The sequence below is a fragment of the Pelobates fuscus genome, chromosome 13, assembly GCF_036172605.1.
Source record: "Pelobates fuscus isolate aPelFus1 chromosome 13, aPelFus1.pri, whole genome shotgun sequence".
Classification (NCBI taxonomy): domain Eukaryota; kingdom Metazoa; phylum Chordata; class Amphibia; order Anura; family Pelobatidae; genus Pelobates; species Pelobates fuscus.
This window is the reverse complement of record NC_086329.1, coordinates 3,599,157-3,615,932: the sequence shown is the minus strand read 5'-3', so window position 1 is coordinate 3,615,932 and position 16,776 is coordinate 3,599,157. Positions and strand designations below refer to the sequence as shown.

The 16,776-nt window shown below is 39.1% G+C and overlaps 1 protein-coding gene across 2 annotated transcripts; it reads left to right on the top strand.

The window, feature by feature from the left end:
* Positions 1-886: 886 nt before the first annotated feature.
* LOC134582453 (uncharacterized) lies at positions 887-11,561 on the top strand. 2 transcript variants are annotated; one of them, XM_063439059.1, is made up of 8 exons: positions 887-961; positions 3,498-3,602; positions 3,720-3,828; positions 4,657-4,723; positions 7,217-7,310; positions 8,945-9,000; positions 10,223-10,297; positions 10,753-11,561. In XM_063439059.1, exons 2-8 carry the CDS (start codon positions 3,536-3,538, stop codon positions 10,897-10,899), a joined length of 615 nt encoding a protein of 204 aa, XP_063295129.1. In that variant the 5' UTR covers positions 887-961; positions 3,498-3,535; the 3' UTR covers positions 10,900-11,561. The 2 variants fall into 2 exon arrangements, with proteins under 2 accessions (XP_063295129.1, XP_063295130.1); XM_063439060.1 differs by lacking the exon at positions 887-961 and adding an exon at positions 1,013-1,068.
* Positions 11,562-16,776: the final 5,215 nt, after the last annotated feature.

Sequence of the window (16,776 nt, the reverse complement as noted above, 5' to 3'; positions counted from 1 at the left end):
GAGGATAGGTAGGTCTCCGGCAGAGCGTAGGGGGATAGACGGGACATGTTTGTGTATCAGTGAGGATAGGTAGGTCTCCGGCAGAGCGTAGGGGGCCAGACGGGACATGTTTGTGTATCAGTGAGGATAGGTAGGTCTCCGGCAGAGCGTAGGGGGCCAGACGGGACATGTTTGTGTATCAGTGAGGATAGGTAGGTCTCCGGTAGAGCGTAGGGGGCCAGACGGGACATGTTTGTGTATCAGTGAGGATAGGTAGGTCTCCGGTAGAGCGTAGGGGGCCCACGGGACATGTTTGTGTATCAGTGAGGATAGGTAGGTCTCCGGCAGAGCGTAGGGGGCCCACGGGACCTGTTTGTGTATCAGTGAGGATAGGTAGGTCTCCGGTAGAGCGTAGGGGGCCCACGGGACCTGTTTGTGTATCAGTGAGGATAGGTAGGTCTCCGGTAGAGTGTAGGGGGCCCACGGGACATGTTTGTGTATCAGTGAGGATAGGTAGGTCTCCGGCAGATTGTAAGGGGATAGACGGGATCCGTTGGCTGTCATTGTTTCCTTGGTTTACGTTCTAAGCGTGCTAACGGCTTGTCGTGCGCGGACGGTGTTAGCGCATGACGCCCTGATGGGAGGGTTGGTGGGTGCGAGAGAGGAGGATGTGGGGGGGAAACTCAGTTTATATTAATTACATACTTTACAAACGTTTCTCGGTTTATTTTAGTTTGGTTTGCAAAAGCTTTGTAATGAGATGCATGTCCCTTTAAAAGATGGTCTCTACCACTACCTAGACTACATTTCCCGTGAGCCCTTAGTGCACGCTGAGCATGTCGGGAGCAAACATCCGTCACGTGACCGCGATCATTCCTTTGATTGGCTCTCCGCCTTCCACGTGATAGCTGCTGTCACTCGGTCGGTTCGGTTTGATTTGGTTGGCGGGAATACCTGAGCCGGGACATCGCCTCATAGTCCGGTGAGTCAGATCCCGGTACCGGCCGCTCGGGGTGACACGGCTGGCACGGCATCATGGGAAATGGAGTCCTACGGTCAGCTCTCCCAGAATCCCCTGCGGCCCCCTGTGTGAGCTGATCTAATGTCAGCCCAGTTACTCCATGTTTATTATTATTATTATTATTAATATATATAGTATTATATTATTATATTATTATTATTATTTATAGTATTATTATTATTTTTATTATTAATGGAGTCTGATAGGATTGTGTGAATTGTACACTGACTGACTGACTGACTGACTGAGAGAGACTGACTGACTGAGAGACTGACTGACTGAGAGACTGACTGACTGAGAGACTGACTGACTGAGAGACTGACTGACTGAGAGACTGACTGACTGAGAGACTGACTGACTGAGAGACTGACTGACTGAGAGACTGACTGACTGACTGAGAGACTGACTGACTGACTGAGAGACTGACTGACTGACTGAGAGAGACTGACTGACTGAGAGACTGACTGACTGACTGAGAGAGACTGACTGACTGACTGAGAGAGACTGACTGACTGACTGAGTGACTGAGAGAGAGACTGACTGACTGAGTGACTGAGAGAGACTGACTGAGAGACTGACTGACTGACTGACTGAGAGAGACTGACTGACTGAGTGACTGAGTGACTGACTGAGAGACTGACTGAGAGACTGACTGACTGAGTGACTGACTGAGAGACTGACTGACTGAGTGACTGAGAGAGACTGACTGAGAGACTGACTGACTGACTGAGAGAGACTGACTGAGAGAAAGAGAGAGACTGACTGACTGAGAGAGACTGACTGAGAGAAAGAGAGAGACTGACTGACTGAGAGAGACTGACTGAGAGAAAGAGAGAGACTGACTGACTGAGAGAGACTGACTGAGAGAAAGAGAGAGACTGACTGACTGAGAGAGACTGACTGACTGAGAGAGACTGACTGACTGAGAGAGACTGACTGACTGAGAGAGACTGACTGACTGAGAGAGACTGACTGACTGAGAGAGACTGACTGACTGAGAGAGACTGACTGACTGAGAGAGACTGACTGACTGAGAGAGACTGACTGACTGAGAGAGACTGACTGACTGAGAGAGACTGACTGACTGAGAGAGACTGACTGACTGAGACTGACTGACTGAGACTGACTGACTGACTGAGAGAGACTGACTGACTGAGAGAGACTGACTGACTGAGAGAGACTGACTGACTGAGAGAGACTGACTGACTGAGAGAGACTGACTGACTGAGAGAGACTGACTGACTGAGAGAGACTGACTGACTGAGAGAGACTGACTGACTGAGAGAGACTGACTGACTGAGAGAGACTGACTGACTGAGAGAGACTGACTGACTGAGAGAGACTGACTGACTGAGAGAGACTGACTGACTGAGAGACTGACTGACTGAGAGACTGACTGACTGAGTGACTGACTGACTGAGTGACTGACTGACTGACTGACTGACTGACTGAGAGACTGACTGAGAGACTGACTGACTGACTGAGAGACTGACTGACTGACTGAGAGACTGACTGACTGAGAGACTGACTGACTGAGAGACTGACTGACTGACTGAGAGACTGACTGACTGACTGACTGACTGACTGACTGACTGACTGACTGACTGACTGACTGACTGACTGACTGACTGACTGAGAGACTGACTGACTGACTGACTGACTGACTGACTGACTGACTGACTGACTGAGAGACTGACTGACTGACTGACTGACTGACTGACTGACTGACTGACTGACTGACTGACTGACTGACTGACTGACTGACTGACTGACTGACTGACTGAGAGAGACTGACTGAGAGAGACTGACTGACTGACTGACTGAGAGAGACTGACTGACTGACTGACTGAGAGAGACTGACTGACTGACTGACTGAGAGAGACTGACTGACTGACTGACTGACTGAGAGAGACTGACTGACTGACTGAGAGAGACTGACTGACTGACTGACTGAGAGAGACTGACTGACTGACTGACTGAGAGAGACTGACTGACTGACTGACTGAGAGAGACTGACTGACTGACTGACTGAGAGAGACTGACTGACTGACTGACTGAGAGAGACTGACTGACTGACTGACTGAGAGAGACTGACTGACTGACTGACTGACTGAGAGAGACTGACTGACTGACTGACTGAGAGAGACTGACTGACTGACTGACTGAGAGAGACTGACTGACTGACTGACTGAGAGAGACTGACTGACTGAGAGAGACTGACTGACTGAGAGAGACTGACTGACTGAGAGAGACTGAGAGAGACTGAGAGAGACTGACTGACTGAGAGAGACTGACTGACTGAGAGAGACTGACTGACTGAGAGACTGAGAGAGACTGACTGACTGAGAGACTGAGAGAGACTGACTGACTGAGAGACTGAGAGAGACTGACTGACTGACTGAGAGACTGAGAGAGACTGACTGACTGACTGAGAGACTGCCTGCCATGGCTTTCTAAACACTAACAATGGAATCATTGAGTCCTGTCTGTTTCTAAGACTGCAGTGGTTGTGATTTTGTCTAAGAAGTTGCCGTCATGGATAGGTGTAAACTCCCTGTTAGATCCCAGGCAGCCGTTACGAAAGACAAGTCTAATGCTGCAGGTAAGTGGTCATAATTTGGATCTGGATGTTAAATAAATGGTGTAAATATGCACGTCCTGTCTGTGGTATTTATCCCTCACACCTCTTAAATCTTTGTCATGTTCTTCATGTCTACAGCTTCTACCCATTTAAAGAGACCAGGCCAGCAGGTACTCAGTACAGAGCCAAAGAACACGTTACCGTCATGTGATGGCGCAGTGGGAGGATTGAAAGCTGTCTCAAATAGGTGAGCAAAGCCTTGGCGCAAACACACCCACGTCTCTTCCCCCAGCTCTTCATACCGGTGTATATAGAAGGTTACTAGGACAGTGCGAAATGTACATTTATTTTAATATGCAACAAAAGACTGGGTATATCCAAGAAGGCCGCCGCTCCTTTACATGGGAAGTTTTAAACCATATTTTAATTTCTAAATCACCTTTTAATGAAATGAAGCCAGCCAATTTGTAACTTGGATCATTATGTTGTCTAACAATGTGCTGCGCAGTGTATCTCAATGTTATTTAATACTGTGTGGTAAAGTACATGATTAGGGTATGGCACAGAGCTTACATTCTAGTTACACAGGCAGGTCGCTTTCAATTTAAGAGAAGATCCCCTTGGCATATGCACATTAATTAACATTATCCAAGGGGAGTTTATTTTACAGTGCAAAGTACGATCCTGACCACTCTCTTAAGATTGTGTACTGTGTGGTCAAGCTATTTATACCATATAACAAATTCTTCTGCAGAACTGAAGTATTCTTCCAATATCTGGCTGACTCTAGTTAAAATCCGGCACTATTAGATCCTGCTTAGGGATTTGTATTGAAGGCAAAGTGTGTTGTGTACATCTAAACACTGAATACCCAAAAACGGTATATTTAACTAAGCCACACTTGTGGAGTACATTCACCTCATTGTTTGATCTGTTGTAATATGCTTTGTGTCTCAATTAAAGTGCAAATCCATAAACACTCAGTCTAGCTCTTTGTTCTTTACAGTGTGAAACAAATTCTAGTTTCCCATATTAATTCTGCTCCTGCCTTGTAAATATAAAACGTTTGTTTCAGATCCAGAGTCGAGACTGAACTTAAGGCTAAAAATCGTCTTCTCATGGCAGAGAATGTCAACCTGCAGGTGGGTGATGGTTTGTGGTGGAAAGTCATAGCAAGATTTTGAGGCACCTGGGTCTTAATTGAACCCTGCAGTCTCTTCCCCACAAAAATGATAGGTTTCCATGGTAACCAAAGCCCACGAACCTACTTATAGCTCTTCTAAGACATGTACCTTGGTAAGAGAGGGGATTCTGTGTGTCTGGTGTAATGACCCAGAGCCTCACTAACTCTGTTTACTCCTCAGTATAACAAGGTTATACGGGGAAGAGTATGTGCTGCATCTCTGTGAACAATTAGGGAGCCGTGTTGGACGGTGCCATGCTGCAGTACTATTCTACTGCAGATACTCCGTGCCGTCAAACCGTTGCCGCCTTCACCTTCATTACTCTTCTGGTCATGGAATTTGCATGCTATGTTGAAGGTTGTTTTTATGGTGGAGAGACAAAGGATTTGTACCTTGTTGGCAAACAGACTGCCATCACTGAGGTCTCTGAATGTCCGTGGTGGCATCCTTGTTACAGCTAAAGGCAGATTGTTTGACAGCCGAGGTCACTGTCTGTGGTGGCATCCTTGTTACAGCTAAAGGCAGATTATTTGACAGCCGAGGTCACTGTCTGTGGTGGCATCCTTGTTACCTCTAAATTCAGATTATTTGACAGCCGAGGTCACTGTCTGTGGTGGCATCCTTGTTACAGCTAAAGGGAGATTATTTGACAGCCGAGGTCACTGTCTGTGGTGGCATCCTTGTTACAGCTAAAGGCAGAATGTTTGACAGCCGAGGTCACTGTCTGTGGTGGCATCCTTGTTACAGCTAAAGGCAGAATGTTTGACAGCCGAGGTCACTGTCTGTGGTGGCATCCTTGTTACAGCTAAAGGCGGATTATTTGACAGCCGAGGTCACGGTCTGTGGTGGCATCCTTGTTACAGCTAAAGGCAGATTATTTGACAGCCGAGGTCACTGTCTGTGGTGGCATCCTTGTTACAGCTAAAGGCAGAATGTTTGACAGCCGAGGTCACTGTCTGTGGTGGCATCCTTGTTACCTCTAAATTCAGATTGTTTGACAGCCGAGGTCACTGTCCCTGGTGGCATCCTTGTTACAGCTAAAGGCAGATTATTTGACAGCCGAGGTCACTGTCTGTGGTGGCATCCTTGTTACAGCTAAAGGCAGATTATTTGACAGCCGAGGTCACTGTCTGTGGTGGCATCCTTGTTACAGCTAAAGGCAGAATGTTTGACAGCCGAGGTCACTGTCTGTGGTGGCATCCTTGTTACCTCTAAATTCAGATTGTTTGACAGCCGAGGTCACTGTCTGTGGTGGCATCCTTGTTACAGCTAAAGGCAGATTATTTGACAGCCGAGGTCACTGTCTGTGGTGGCATCCTTGTTACCTCTAAATTCAGATTGTTTGACAGCCGAGGTCACTGTCCGTGGTGGCATCCTTGTTACAGCTAAAGGCAGATTATTTGACAGCCGAGGTCACTGTCTGTGGTGGCATCCTTGTTACAGCTAAAGGCAGATTATTTGACAGCCGAGGTCACTGTCTGTGGTGGCATCCTTGTTACAGCTAAAGGCAGATTATTTGACAGCCGAGGTCACTGTCTGTGGTGGCATCCTTGTTACAGCTAAAGGCAGAATGTTTGACAGCCGAGGTCACTGTCTGTGGTGGCATCCTTGTTACAGCTAAAGGCAGATTATTTGACAGCCGAGGTCACTGTCTGTGGTGGCATCCTTGTTACAGCTAAAGGCAGAATGTTTGACAGCCGAGGTCACTGTCTGTGGTGGCATCCTTGTTACAGCTAAAGGCAGATTGTTTGACAGCCGAGGTCACTGTCTGTGGTGGCATCCTTGTTACCTCTAAATTCAGATTGTTTGACAGCCGAGGTCACTGTCTGTGGTGGCATCCTTGTTACAGCTAAAGGCAGATTATTTGACAGCCGAGGTCACTGTCCGTGGTGGCATCCTTGTTACAGCTAAAGGCAGATTATTTGACAGCCGAGGTCACTGTCTGTGGTGGCATCCTTGTTACAGCTAAAGGCAGATTGTTTGACAGCCGAGGTCACTGTCTGTGGTGGCATCCTTGTTACCTCTAAATTCAGATTGTTTGACAGCCGACGTCACTGTCTGTGGTGGCATCCTTGTTACAGCTAAAGGCAGATTGTTTGACAGCCGAGGTCACTGTCTGTGGTGGCATCCTTGTTACAGCTAAAGGCAGAATGTTTGACAGCCGAGGTCACGGTCTGTGGTGGCATCCTTGTTACAGCTAAAGGCAGAATGTTTGACAGCCGAGGTCAGTGTCCGTGGTGGCATCCTTGTTACAGCTAAAGGCAGCGGAGGTCACTGACAAGCAAGGTGTTCTATCACTTTTACAGCCCCCAATATTATCCAGTTTTGATTAAACACTTTTTGCTTTCTCTCATGACACTATCTAATCTGTCCAGAACTTGAAGACGTGTAGATGTCTGGTGCTAGTCAACCAGAATTCAATTAATAGAAATAAAATTGTCTGTTTAATAGAACACTATCAAAACTATGGAAGCAAGCCAAGAGCAGCTAAAAGATGAAGTAAGGGAGCTGAAACACCGTCTGCAAAATAGAAACCCTGAACCAGGTAATCTCCCTGAGGGGGTGGGGGTGGGGGGTGTTTGTGTGGTGGTTTTTTTTATTTTATTTTTTTGTTTGTTGTTGTTTTTTTTTTTTTTTTAAATCCTCAAAATCAAAAGCTTGACCTCCTTCCAGGCAGTGTCCTTAGTCAAACCAGGACTTGTAGCAGCTCAGCATTCTGTCTGTAAAGGGCAGGTTTACCATAATTGCTCTTTAATACACCCACAGGGATATTTAAGCAGTGTAGCGGAGCTGCAATGTTAAATCCCAAATTCTCCACTGGTACAGGAAGTAATCCAAGTAAAGCGCTGAATGAAGGCAATATCCCAAATCCCCCAGTAACCGGACGAAACACAGTTCTGGGAGTCAACTGACGATTTTATTCACAGCTCCAGTATTCATGTGGTTCCCCATGCAAGGGGTTTCCTTAGTCACTTTACAGGGGTATTGCAGTAGGGGACTACGTGGGAAACTGAATATACAGGGCATTTCTCCCACCATGCACTGCTGTACGAGAGGGATACTCCCACTAGAATATCCTGTTAAGTGGATTATCCCTCCGTACAGCAGAACCGGCTTTTTACACAAAAATACATAACTTTAATATTATTTATATGATTATACCGAATGACCGTTCGGTAGATAGCTGGGGTCTGAGCGCACACTTTGTGAAAGTACTGCTCAGATCCCAGCATAAATAACCGAACGCCGCTCGAAACACACTTTATTACACATTCATCTAAAAAGTACCGAATACATAATTGAGAATAAAATACCGAAGGACCGGTGCTCCCAAACAGCCTGGAAGTCCAGCGGTGTTCGCGCCGTCGAGTAGCCGATTTTAGTTCCAGGCACTCGACGACCAAACACCGCTGGGCTAACAAAGGATCCAAGATGGCCGACCGCCGCTTGGTCGGTAGCCGAACACCGGCCACCCGGGAAAGCAATTAACCGCCGATTGCTACAATGTTGCAATCGGATTAATGGGAGCCACACGACCCTCTGTTTGTGGGCTCCCATTCGTTTCACGAACAGTGTGTAAAGTCACTGTTCGTGAAACTACCATATGAATGCTAGTGGCTTTCGTCCGTTAGCATACGAATGCTCTCTATTACAGAGATACACGAATATATACATAAACAGAATTAAAGCAGCTTTTTACAGACAACCTTCAGAGGTTAAAGTATGACCTAAAGTGGCTAGGTTTGCCACACACTGTTATGTGAATCTTCTCTCCCCTTGTTACCCTGTCACTTCATCCCTGCTGTAATAGCCATGTTTGGCTGATTTTTAGCCATAATAGAATGTACATGGGGCCCTGAATATTTATTAAATTGAATAAAGTTTAACTTTTCTGGATACATTTGAAGTAACTGGAGGATTTTTGTCCTACCAAGTTTTGAAGCTATATTAGTTAGCTGCACATAACTTTATTCCTGTTTTTCAAATACCAGTTCAGGAATCCCCCATTCCCATGGGGTATTCTTCTTATTTTTCTGAATTATTGTATTTTTATTTTGAGTCTGACAGTACACTGGTATGTAAATGTTTTTCACACTCTGGTCCCATAGTCAGGTTAAATTTCCAGCCATTTTAGACGTGATGAGAATCCATTTCCTAATGTTTATGGTCCCTTATCAGTTTCAGAATTGGCTACTCTGGTTTCACAAAAGAACAAGCAGAGAGACAAGGCAAAGGTATGTTCAGCTCCTCACCTTATCAGGTGCTTTAGAAAGTAATTTGTTTATATCTAAAAACTTTCTGTAATGTTATTCCTGCATTGGAGTTGTGCAGTAACAAAACAAGTAGAGCTAAATTTAATCACTGATCCACTACTCCTAATCAAATGGCTAGATCTTGGCATATATGAACTGACTTATAAACGTGCTTCAAAAATGTAACGTGTGTTCATGTCCTAGAAAAACTTCTCCTCTTTAAAGTGAACTGCTATGAAAATTGATTTGCCTTAAATTGCCCCACATACGTTGAATGCATCATATATCGCATACATATCTTCAGTGTTAAATATTGATATACTCACTCCTGTTCAGTACCTCGTGGGTGTTAGTTATCATGTAAGTACCAACCCCTGATCTATCCTCCGCATCTACTCAGTGACGCTGGGATCTGAACACTCTGTTCTTATACTCACTAGCCAGGGATGTTTCCATGGCAACCACACTACTTGCGCTCTGGTTGGTGTGCATATCGTTGGTATAGCGTTTTGTGCTGAAGATTTGACTGAGAAGTGGGAGATCTATTTTTAAATAGGTTTTTCTCCTGATCAATACTTTTGCCAGGAAATCTGTGCGTACAATGTATAGATAGATGTCATGCTCTTCCCAAATAAGTAGTTTAGGACATGATGGGTCCTCTTTAACACTTGTTTTACACATCAGTCCTTAAAGGAACACTATAGTCACCTAAATTACTTTAGCTAAATAAAGCGGATCATTCCCCTGCAATTTCACTGCTCAATTCACTGTCATCTTTAAACGGCCTACACTATTAATCAGAAGTGAGGTAACGGCATGCTTTTGTCTTCCTACACATTTGCTCATCAATACCACTGAATAGAGCCACAGATTCCTTCACAGCAGTTTTCTGACATGGCTATTGACTAGATCTATCTTCACTTGCTATGTCAGGACTGTGATTGGTATAGTAAACATCAGCCCATCACTGGTTCTTCATATGCCCAATAAAATGGCACGGTTCACTGAACAATATAATCACTTTAAAAAAGGGTCATAACCGACGCAGAGACTTGTTTAAATATAAATAATGCTTTAGGACTTGTGGGTGGAATGCTGAAGGTGGATTATTCGAAATCTGTTACCCGGCCCTCCAAATTGTTTTCATTTTATCAATTAAGGGGGACGCAATCTGCTGCTTAATGTGGAATGTACTTTGTTACAGGTTATGGGAGACTTGCTTATAAGGGAGCTGCAACATACTAACCTGACAGGGGCCGACCAGATACCATTCGTCCAGGTATGTGTCCCATTTTAGGAAACCTGACAGGAAGTACTAAGCCTAAAATAAAGCTGGCGTTTTTAGCAACTTACTGTGAAGTCGTCTTGCTGTATGTGGGACTTGCATTCAGAATGTAACCCTGTCCATCTCCCACCCGTCTTGGCTGCCCGGTGGATTAATGACAGTAGTTGTATGGGCATCCTGTAAAGTGTTCTTGTATAGGAAGGATACTGGTAGGGATAGCCCTGTTAGACTCACAAGCTAAAGTGTAAATTTAAATTCTTTAGCCATTCAAGATCATCAGACATTACCCCATAAATATTCTCACAAGGTTTGGCTGCACAGGATCTTATACAGAGGGATGAGTTATACTTGCTAATGATGGTTATAAGATGCCTTGCTCCTAGCTAGGAACAATGGGAGCGGTTCTCTGAAACTTCCTATAAATGCAGATTACCGGTTTGTATTTGCAGTTTCTTGGGGTGAACCTGAGTGAAGCACGGCAAAGAATGAGACAATGTGTGGAAGGACAAGAAGCTTTCAAGCAGGAAATAGAGCAGTATAGACATGCTCTGGAAGAAGCACATGAGTGGCTGGCAACGTTGCCCACACAGAACTGACAGATAAAACCTAATATGATATTCCTTTATAGCATGCATTTCCATCTGTGGATTTAATTGTGACACAACTATCCAAAGGCAGAAGTCTCCTTTGAAAGATTTTTTTTTTTTTTCCTTCTCTACATATAATTAAATTACTCCTCGGTTAATATCTCATCCTTCCTCTATGGGGTAGTCATCTTTAGGCCTGCTGGATCAGGAACACAGCTTATTTTACCAGAAACCATTCAGGCAATCTTGAGCAGTGTGGGTTCATGAATTTAAAATCATGAGCAAGCACAGTAGATCTTGAAAAGCTACATAGGAATGGTTTCCGAACTTGAAATTGTGGTGTTTCAGAGGGCCCACATGGTGCAGGCAGGGGTAAGCCACTAATGTTAATGTGTGATATTCACACAGTGGCTGTATTCGATGTGTTCATAACCCCTCTGCTAGAACTGGTCCGAGAGACATAATAATGTTCACCCAACGAATGTAACGCCTGAGTTGAAGATTAGTACCGTCTGTCTCCTTTCCTGTTAACAGCATGTAAAGTGTTAATTGTAAAATATTGATGTTTATTTGTGACTATTAAAGACTTTGTACCTTTTAAATAGCTATATGTATAATATGAAGACATTTTAAATTCACTATTTAATAAACTTTATTCACTATTTAATAAACTGGGTTCTGTGTCCCATTCATACAAGATGCAAGCTCACTGCTACTCGAATACATTAAACTATTTACTTCTATATTCATGGCTGTTCATGCTCTGCTCTAAGATTTTCCTGCTCTGCATGCCTTTCGCGGGTTGCAGTTAGCTGCAGTAAAAGGTGCGTATTAAGACACGTAATGATATCCTATGAGCACAATCTGACTTTTTACAAAGTTTCAGGAGTATCCTGTTAGGGTGAATGGCTGCCTAATCCAGGCAAGGTTTACTGCAGATGATACAATGTGTCCAGTATTGTGCGAAGTTTTGGATATAAGGTGATCTATCAGTCTGTTTCTATATCATACTTGGCAGTTACCCCTGCACTGCTGGTTACAAAGGCTGCTGGTAGGGGTGAAGGGGAAGATGTTGAGGTTGGCAGCAAGGTGATCTGTAGGGTGGGCTGCGGCAAAGTAATATATGGAGCTTGGTGTTTAAATCACCATCTCCACTACTGGATGTGTGGATAAGTCATTAGTGGTCTCACTCAAACTACAATAGGGGACAACTCCCATCAAGCACACATTCTGTTAAGCAAAGTGTTTTAAATCAATATGTGCCAATGCAAAAACTGCCTAAGCACCTAGACGTCAGGTGGACACCACTAGACAGTGTCCTGGCCTTAAACCCTTATTAATATAAATCAGTAAAGGGAGAGACCAGAATATTGAGTAATTTCTCTGCTAGGGAATCCATGGTTTCTCTAGAAAAGAGAGAGTGTGTTGTGTGTTTTTATTTTTATAAATATAAATAAATATATGGACTAAGCATGAACCCTTAATAAAGGCAACAGGATGATTGTACATAAACCGTTTAAAAAAAGTCTCTTTTTTTATTTCAGTATCCATACCACAAGAAACATTATCAGGCAAAATAATACAAAGTTGGATAAAAGCAGATACTTAAAGGAGCACTATAGGGTCAGGAACACAAACATGTATTACTGACCCTATAGTGTTAAAACCACTATTTGGCCCCCCCTAAAGATAGTAAAATCTTACTTGTATTAAAGTCTGAAGCTGCTGCCTCTGCCTGTCAACTTCCTCTGACATCAGCAGAAGTGGTGGCCTGATCCAATCACAATGCTTCCCCATAAGATTGGCTGAGACTGACAAAGCGGCAGATCAGGGGCAGAGCCAGCACAATTCAAACACAGCCCTGGCCAATCAGCATTTCCTCATAGAGATGAATTGAATCAATGAATCTCTATGAGGAAAGTTCAGTGTCTGCATGCAGAGGGAGTAGACACTGAATGTCTGGATGCATTTTAGGCAGCCATGACCCAGGAAGGATCTGTAACTGAGGAGTGGCCAGTGAAGTTATCACTAGGCTGTAATGTAAACACTGCATTTTCTCTGAAAAGACAATGTTTACAGCAAAAAGCCTGAAGGTAATGATTCTACTCACCAGAACAAATTCAATAAGCTGTAGTTTTGGTGATTATAGTGTCACTTTAAACAGCCGCTAATTAACATGAATGCGCAAACCTCATTAAAGGGACACTGTAGTCTCCAGAATAACTACAGCTTAAAGGAACACTCCAGAAACCAAAACAACGTATCTAGATGAATTGTTTTGGTGACTGGAGGCCCCTGGTTGCACATTTACCGCAAGGGGTTAAATCGTTCGAAAATGATATTACCTGTAAGTTGCCTTCAGCGCTGGTCACTACTCCTCCCTATTGCTGAATTTTAAGATTCACAAAGTGTGGAGTGCTGCCAGGAACGCTGTTTAACTGAGAGCGGTCAGCTGACACTTTCAGCCAATCAGTGACTCCCCGTTTATTAAGAGTGCGTCAAGTGGGCCGCCTGCCACCATAATAACCTTATTTATATGGAGTTATTTTGGTGCCTGGAATCTTCCTTTAAGCTGTAGTTCTAGTGTGTATAGTATGTCCGTGCAGGCATTTTAATATAAACACTCCCTTATATTATATTTTATTTAATTTCTATATAATATTATTCTGTATATTATATAATTATATTATTCGGCATATTATATAATCTTTTTCTGTATATTTTGTTTTATTCTCTCTATTTTTATTCTGTATATATTAATAATTATATTATTTTATTATTATTCTGTATATTGTATATTCTATTATTGTATGCTCTCTGTATATTCTAATAATATAGTATTTTATGCTCTATATATTATATTTATATTAATAATTATATATTTTAATTTCTATATAATATTATTCTGTATATTATATAATTATATTCTGTATTTTGTTTTATTCTCTTTTTATTCTGTATGTATGAATAATTATATTTTATATTTTATTCTCTATTATTATTTCTCTATATATTATAATATTATTCTGTATATTGTCTATTCTATTATTGTATGCTCTCTGTATTATTATTCTGTATATTCTAATAATATAGTATTTTATGCTCTATATATTATTATTCTGTATATTAATAATATTATATATTTTTCACTATATCAAGGTTAAGCAACCTATAAGTAATACTGGGCCAAAACCAAATCTTGAAGTCCCCTGGTGTGCCGGTGCTATTGCAGTTGCTTTGTAATGTTGTATTCGTGCGTATTTGGGCTGTTATAGTGTATGTATTATCGTATTGTATGTTCATGAGTAGTTTGTGGTATTGTGTATGATACCTATGAATGTGGGCTATGTATGGGGGTTGCTTGTAGAGTTGTGTGTGGGTGATATATCACATTGAGTGTTTGGTGTTTTGTGTGTATGTGTATGTGTGGAGCTGCTTGTAGTATTGCATGCGAGAGGCTGCTTATGTGATTGTGTGCATGTATGTGCATTGTCAGTGCTGTTGTGTTTGTGGGGACTGTGTTTGTTTGTGTGTTGGCTCTTTGTTTTATTTGTATGAGGGTGAAGTTTTTTCTGCACCTTTGGGCATATCTAGCAGTGTTGGGACCAGGCTGGCCAAGTACAGGTCAAGTGCTGGACTGCCTTGAGTGCCGTGGAATAGCACCTCTAGTGTCATAGGTTGCTGACCCCAGCTCTATATATTATATTATATTATTATAATGTATATTATATTATTCTGTATTTTAAATTAATTATATATTTTATTCTCTCTATATTATTACTCTGTATATTATATTTCTAATTATATATCATATTTTATTCTCTATTAATATGCTGTATTTTAATGATTTTATTATTCTGTATATTATATCAATGATTTTATATATTTTATTCTCTATATATTATTATTCTGTATATTATATCAATGATTTTATATATTTTATTGTCTATACATTATTATTCTGTATATTATATCAATGATTTTATATATTATCTATATATTATTATTATTCTGTATATTATATCAATGATTTTATATATTTTATTGTCTATACATTATTATTCTGTATATTATATCAATGATTTTATATATTATCTATATATTATTATTCTGTATATTATATCAATGATTTTATATATTTTATTGTCTATATATTATTATTATTCTGTATATTATATCAAAGATTTTATATATTTTATTGTCTATATATTATTATTATTCTGTATATTATATCAATGATTTTATATATTTTATTGTCTATATATTATTATTATTCTGTAAATTATATCAATGATTTATATATCTTACTGTCTATATATTATTATTATTCTGTAAATTATATCAATGATTTATATATCTTACTGTCTATATATTATTATTATTCTGTATATTATATCAATGATTTTATATATTTTATTGTCTATGTATTATTATTCTGTATATTATATCAATGATTTTATATATTTTATTCTCTATATATTATTATTATTCTGTATATTATATCAATGATTTTATATATTTTATTGTCTATATATTATTATTCTGTATATTATATCAATGATTTTATATATTTTATTCTCTATATATTATTATTCTGTATATTATAGCAATGATTTTATATATTTTATTCTCTATATATTATTATTATTATTCTGTATATTATAGCAATGATTTTATATATTTTATTCTCTATATATTATTATTATTCTGTAAATTATATCAATGATTTTATATATTTTATTCTCTATATATTATTATTATTCTGTATATTATATCAATGATTTTATATATTTTATTCTCTATATATTATTATTATTCTGTATATTATATCAAAGATTTTATATATTTTATTGTCTATATATTATTATTATTCTGTATATTATATCAATGATTTTATATATTTTATTGTCTATATATTATTATTATTCTGTAAATTATATCAATGATTTATATATCTTACTGTCTATATATTATTATTATTCTGTAAATTATATCAATGATTTATATATCTTACTGTCTATATATTATTATTATTCTGTATATTATATCAGATTTTATATATTTTATGGTCTATATATTATTATTATTCTGTATATTATATCAATGATTTTATATATTTTATTGTCTATGTATTATTATTCTGTATATTATATCAATGATTTTATATATTTTATTCTCTATATATTATTATTATTCTGTATATTATATCAATGATTTTATATATTTTATTCTCTATATATTATTATTATTCTGTATATTATAGCAATGATTTTATATATTTTATTCTCTATATATTATTATTCTGTATATTATAGCAATGATTTTATATATTTTATTCTCTATATATTATTATTATTCTGTATATTATAGCAATGATTTTATATATTTTATTCTCTATATATTATTATTATTCTGTATATTATAGCAATGATTTTATATATTTTATTCTCTATATATTATTATTATTCTGTATATTATAGCAATGATTTTATATATTTTATTCTCTATATATTATTATTCTGTATATTATAGCAATGATTTTATATATTTTATTCTCTATATATTATTATTATTCTGTATATTATAGCAATGATTTTATATATTTTATTCTCTATATATTATTATTATTCTGTATATTATAGCAATGATTTTATATATTTTATTCTCTATATATTATTATTATTCTGTATATTATAGCAATGATTTTATATATTTTATTCTCTATATATTATTATTATTCTGTATATTATAGCAATGATTTTATATATTTTATTCTCTATATATTATTATTATTCTGTATATTATAGCAATGATTTTATATATTTTATTCTCTATATATTATTATTATTCTGTATATTATATTAATGATTATATCATATTATTTTA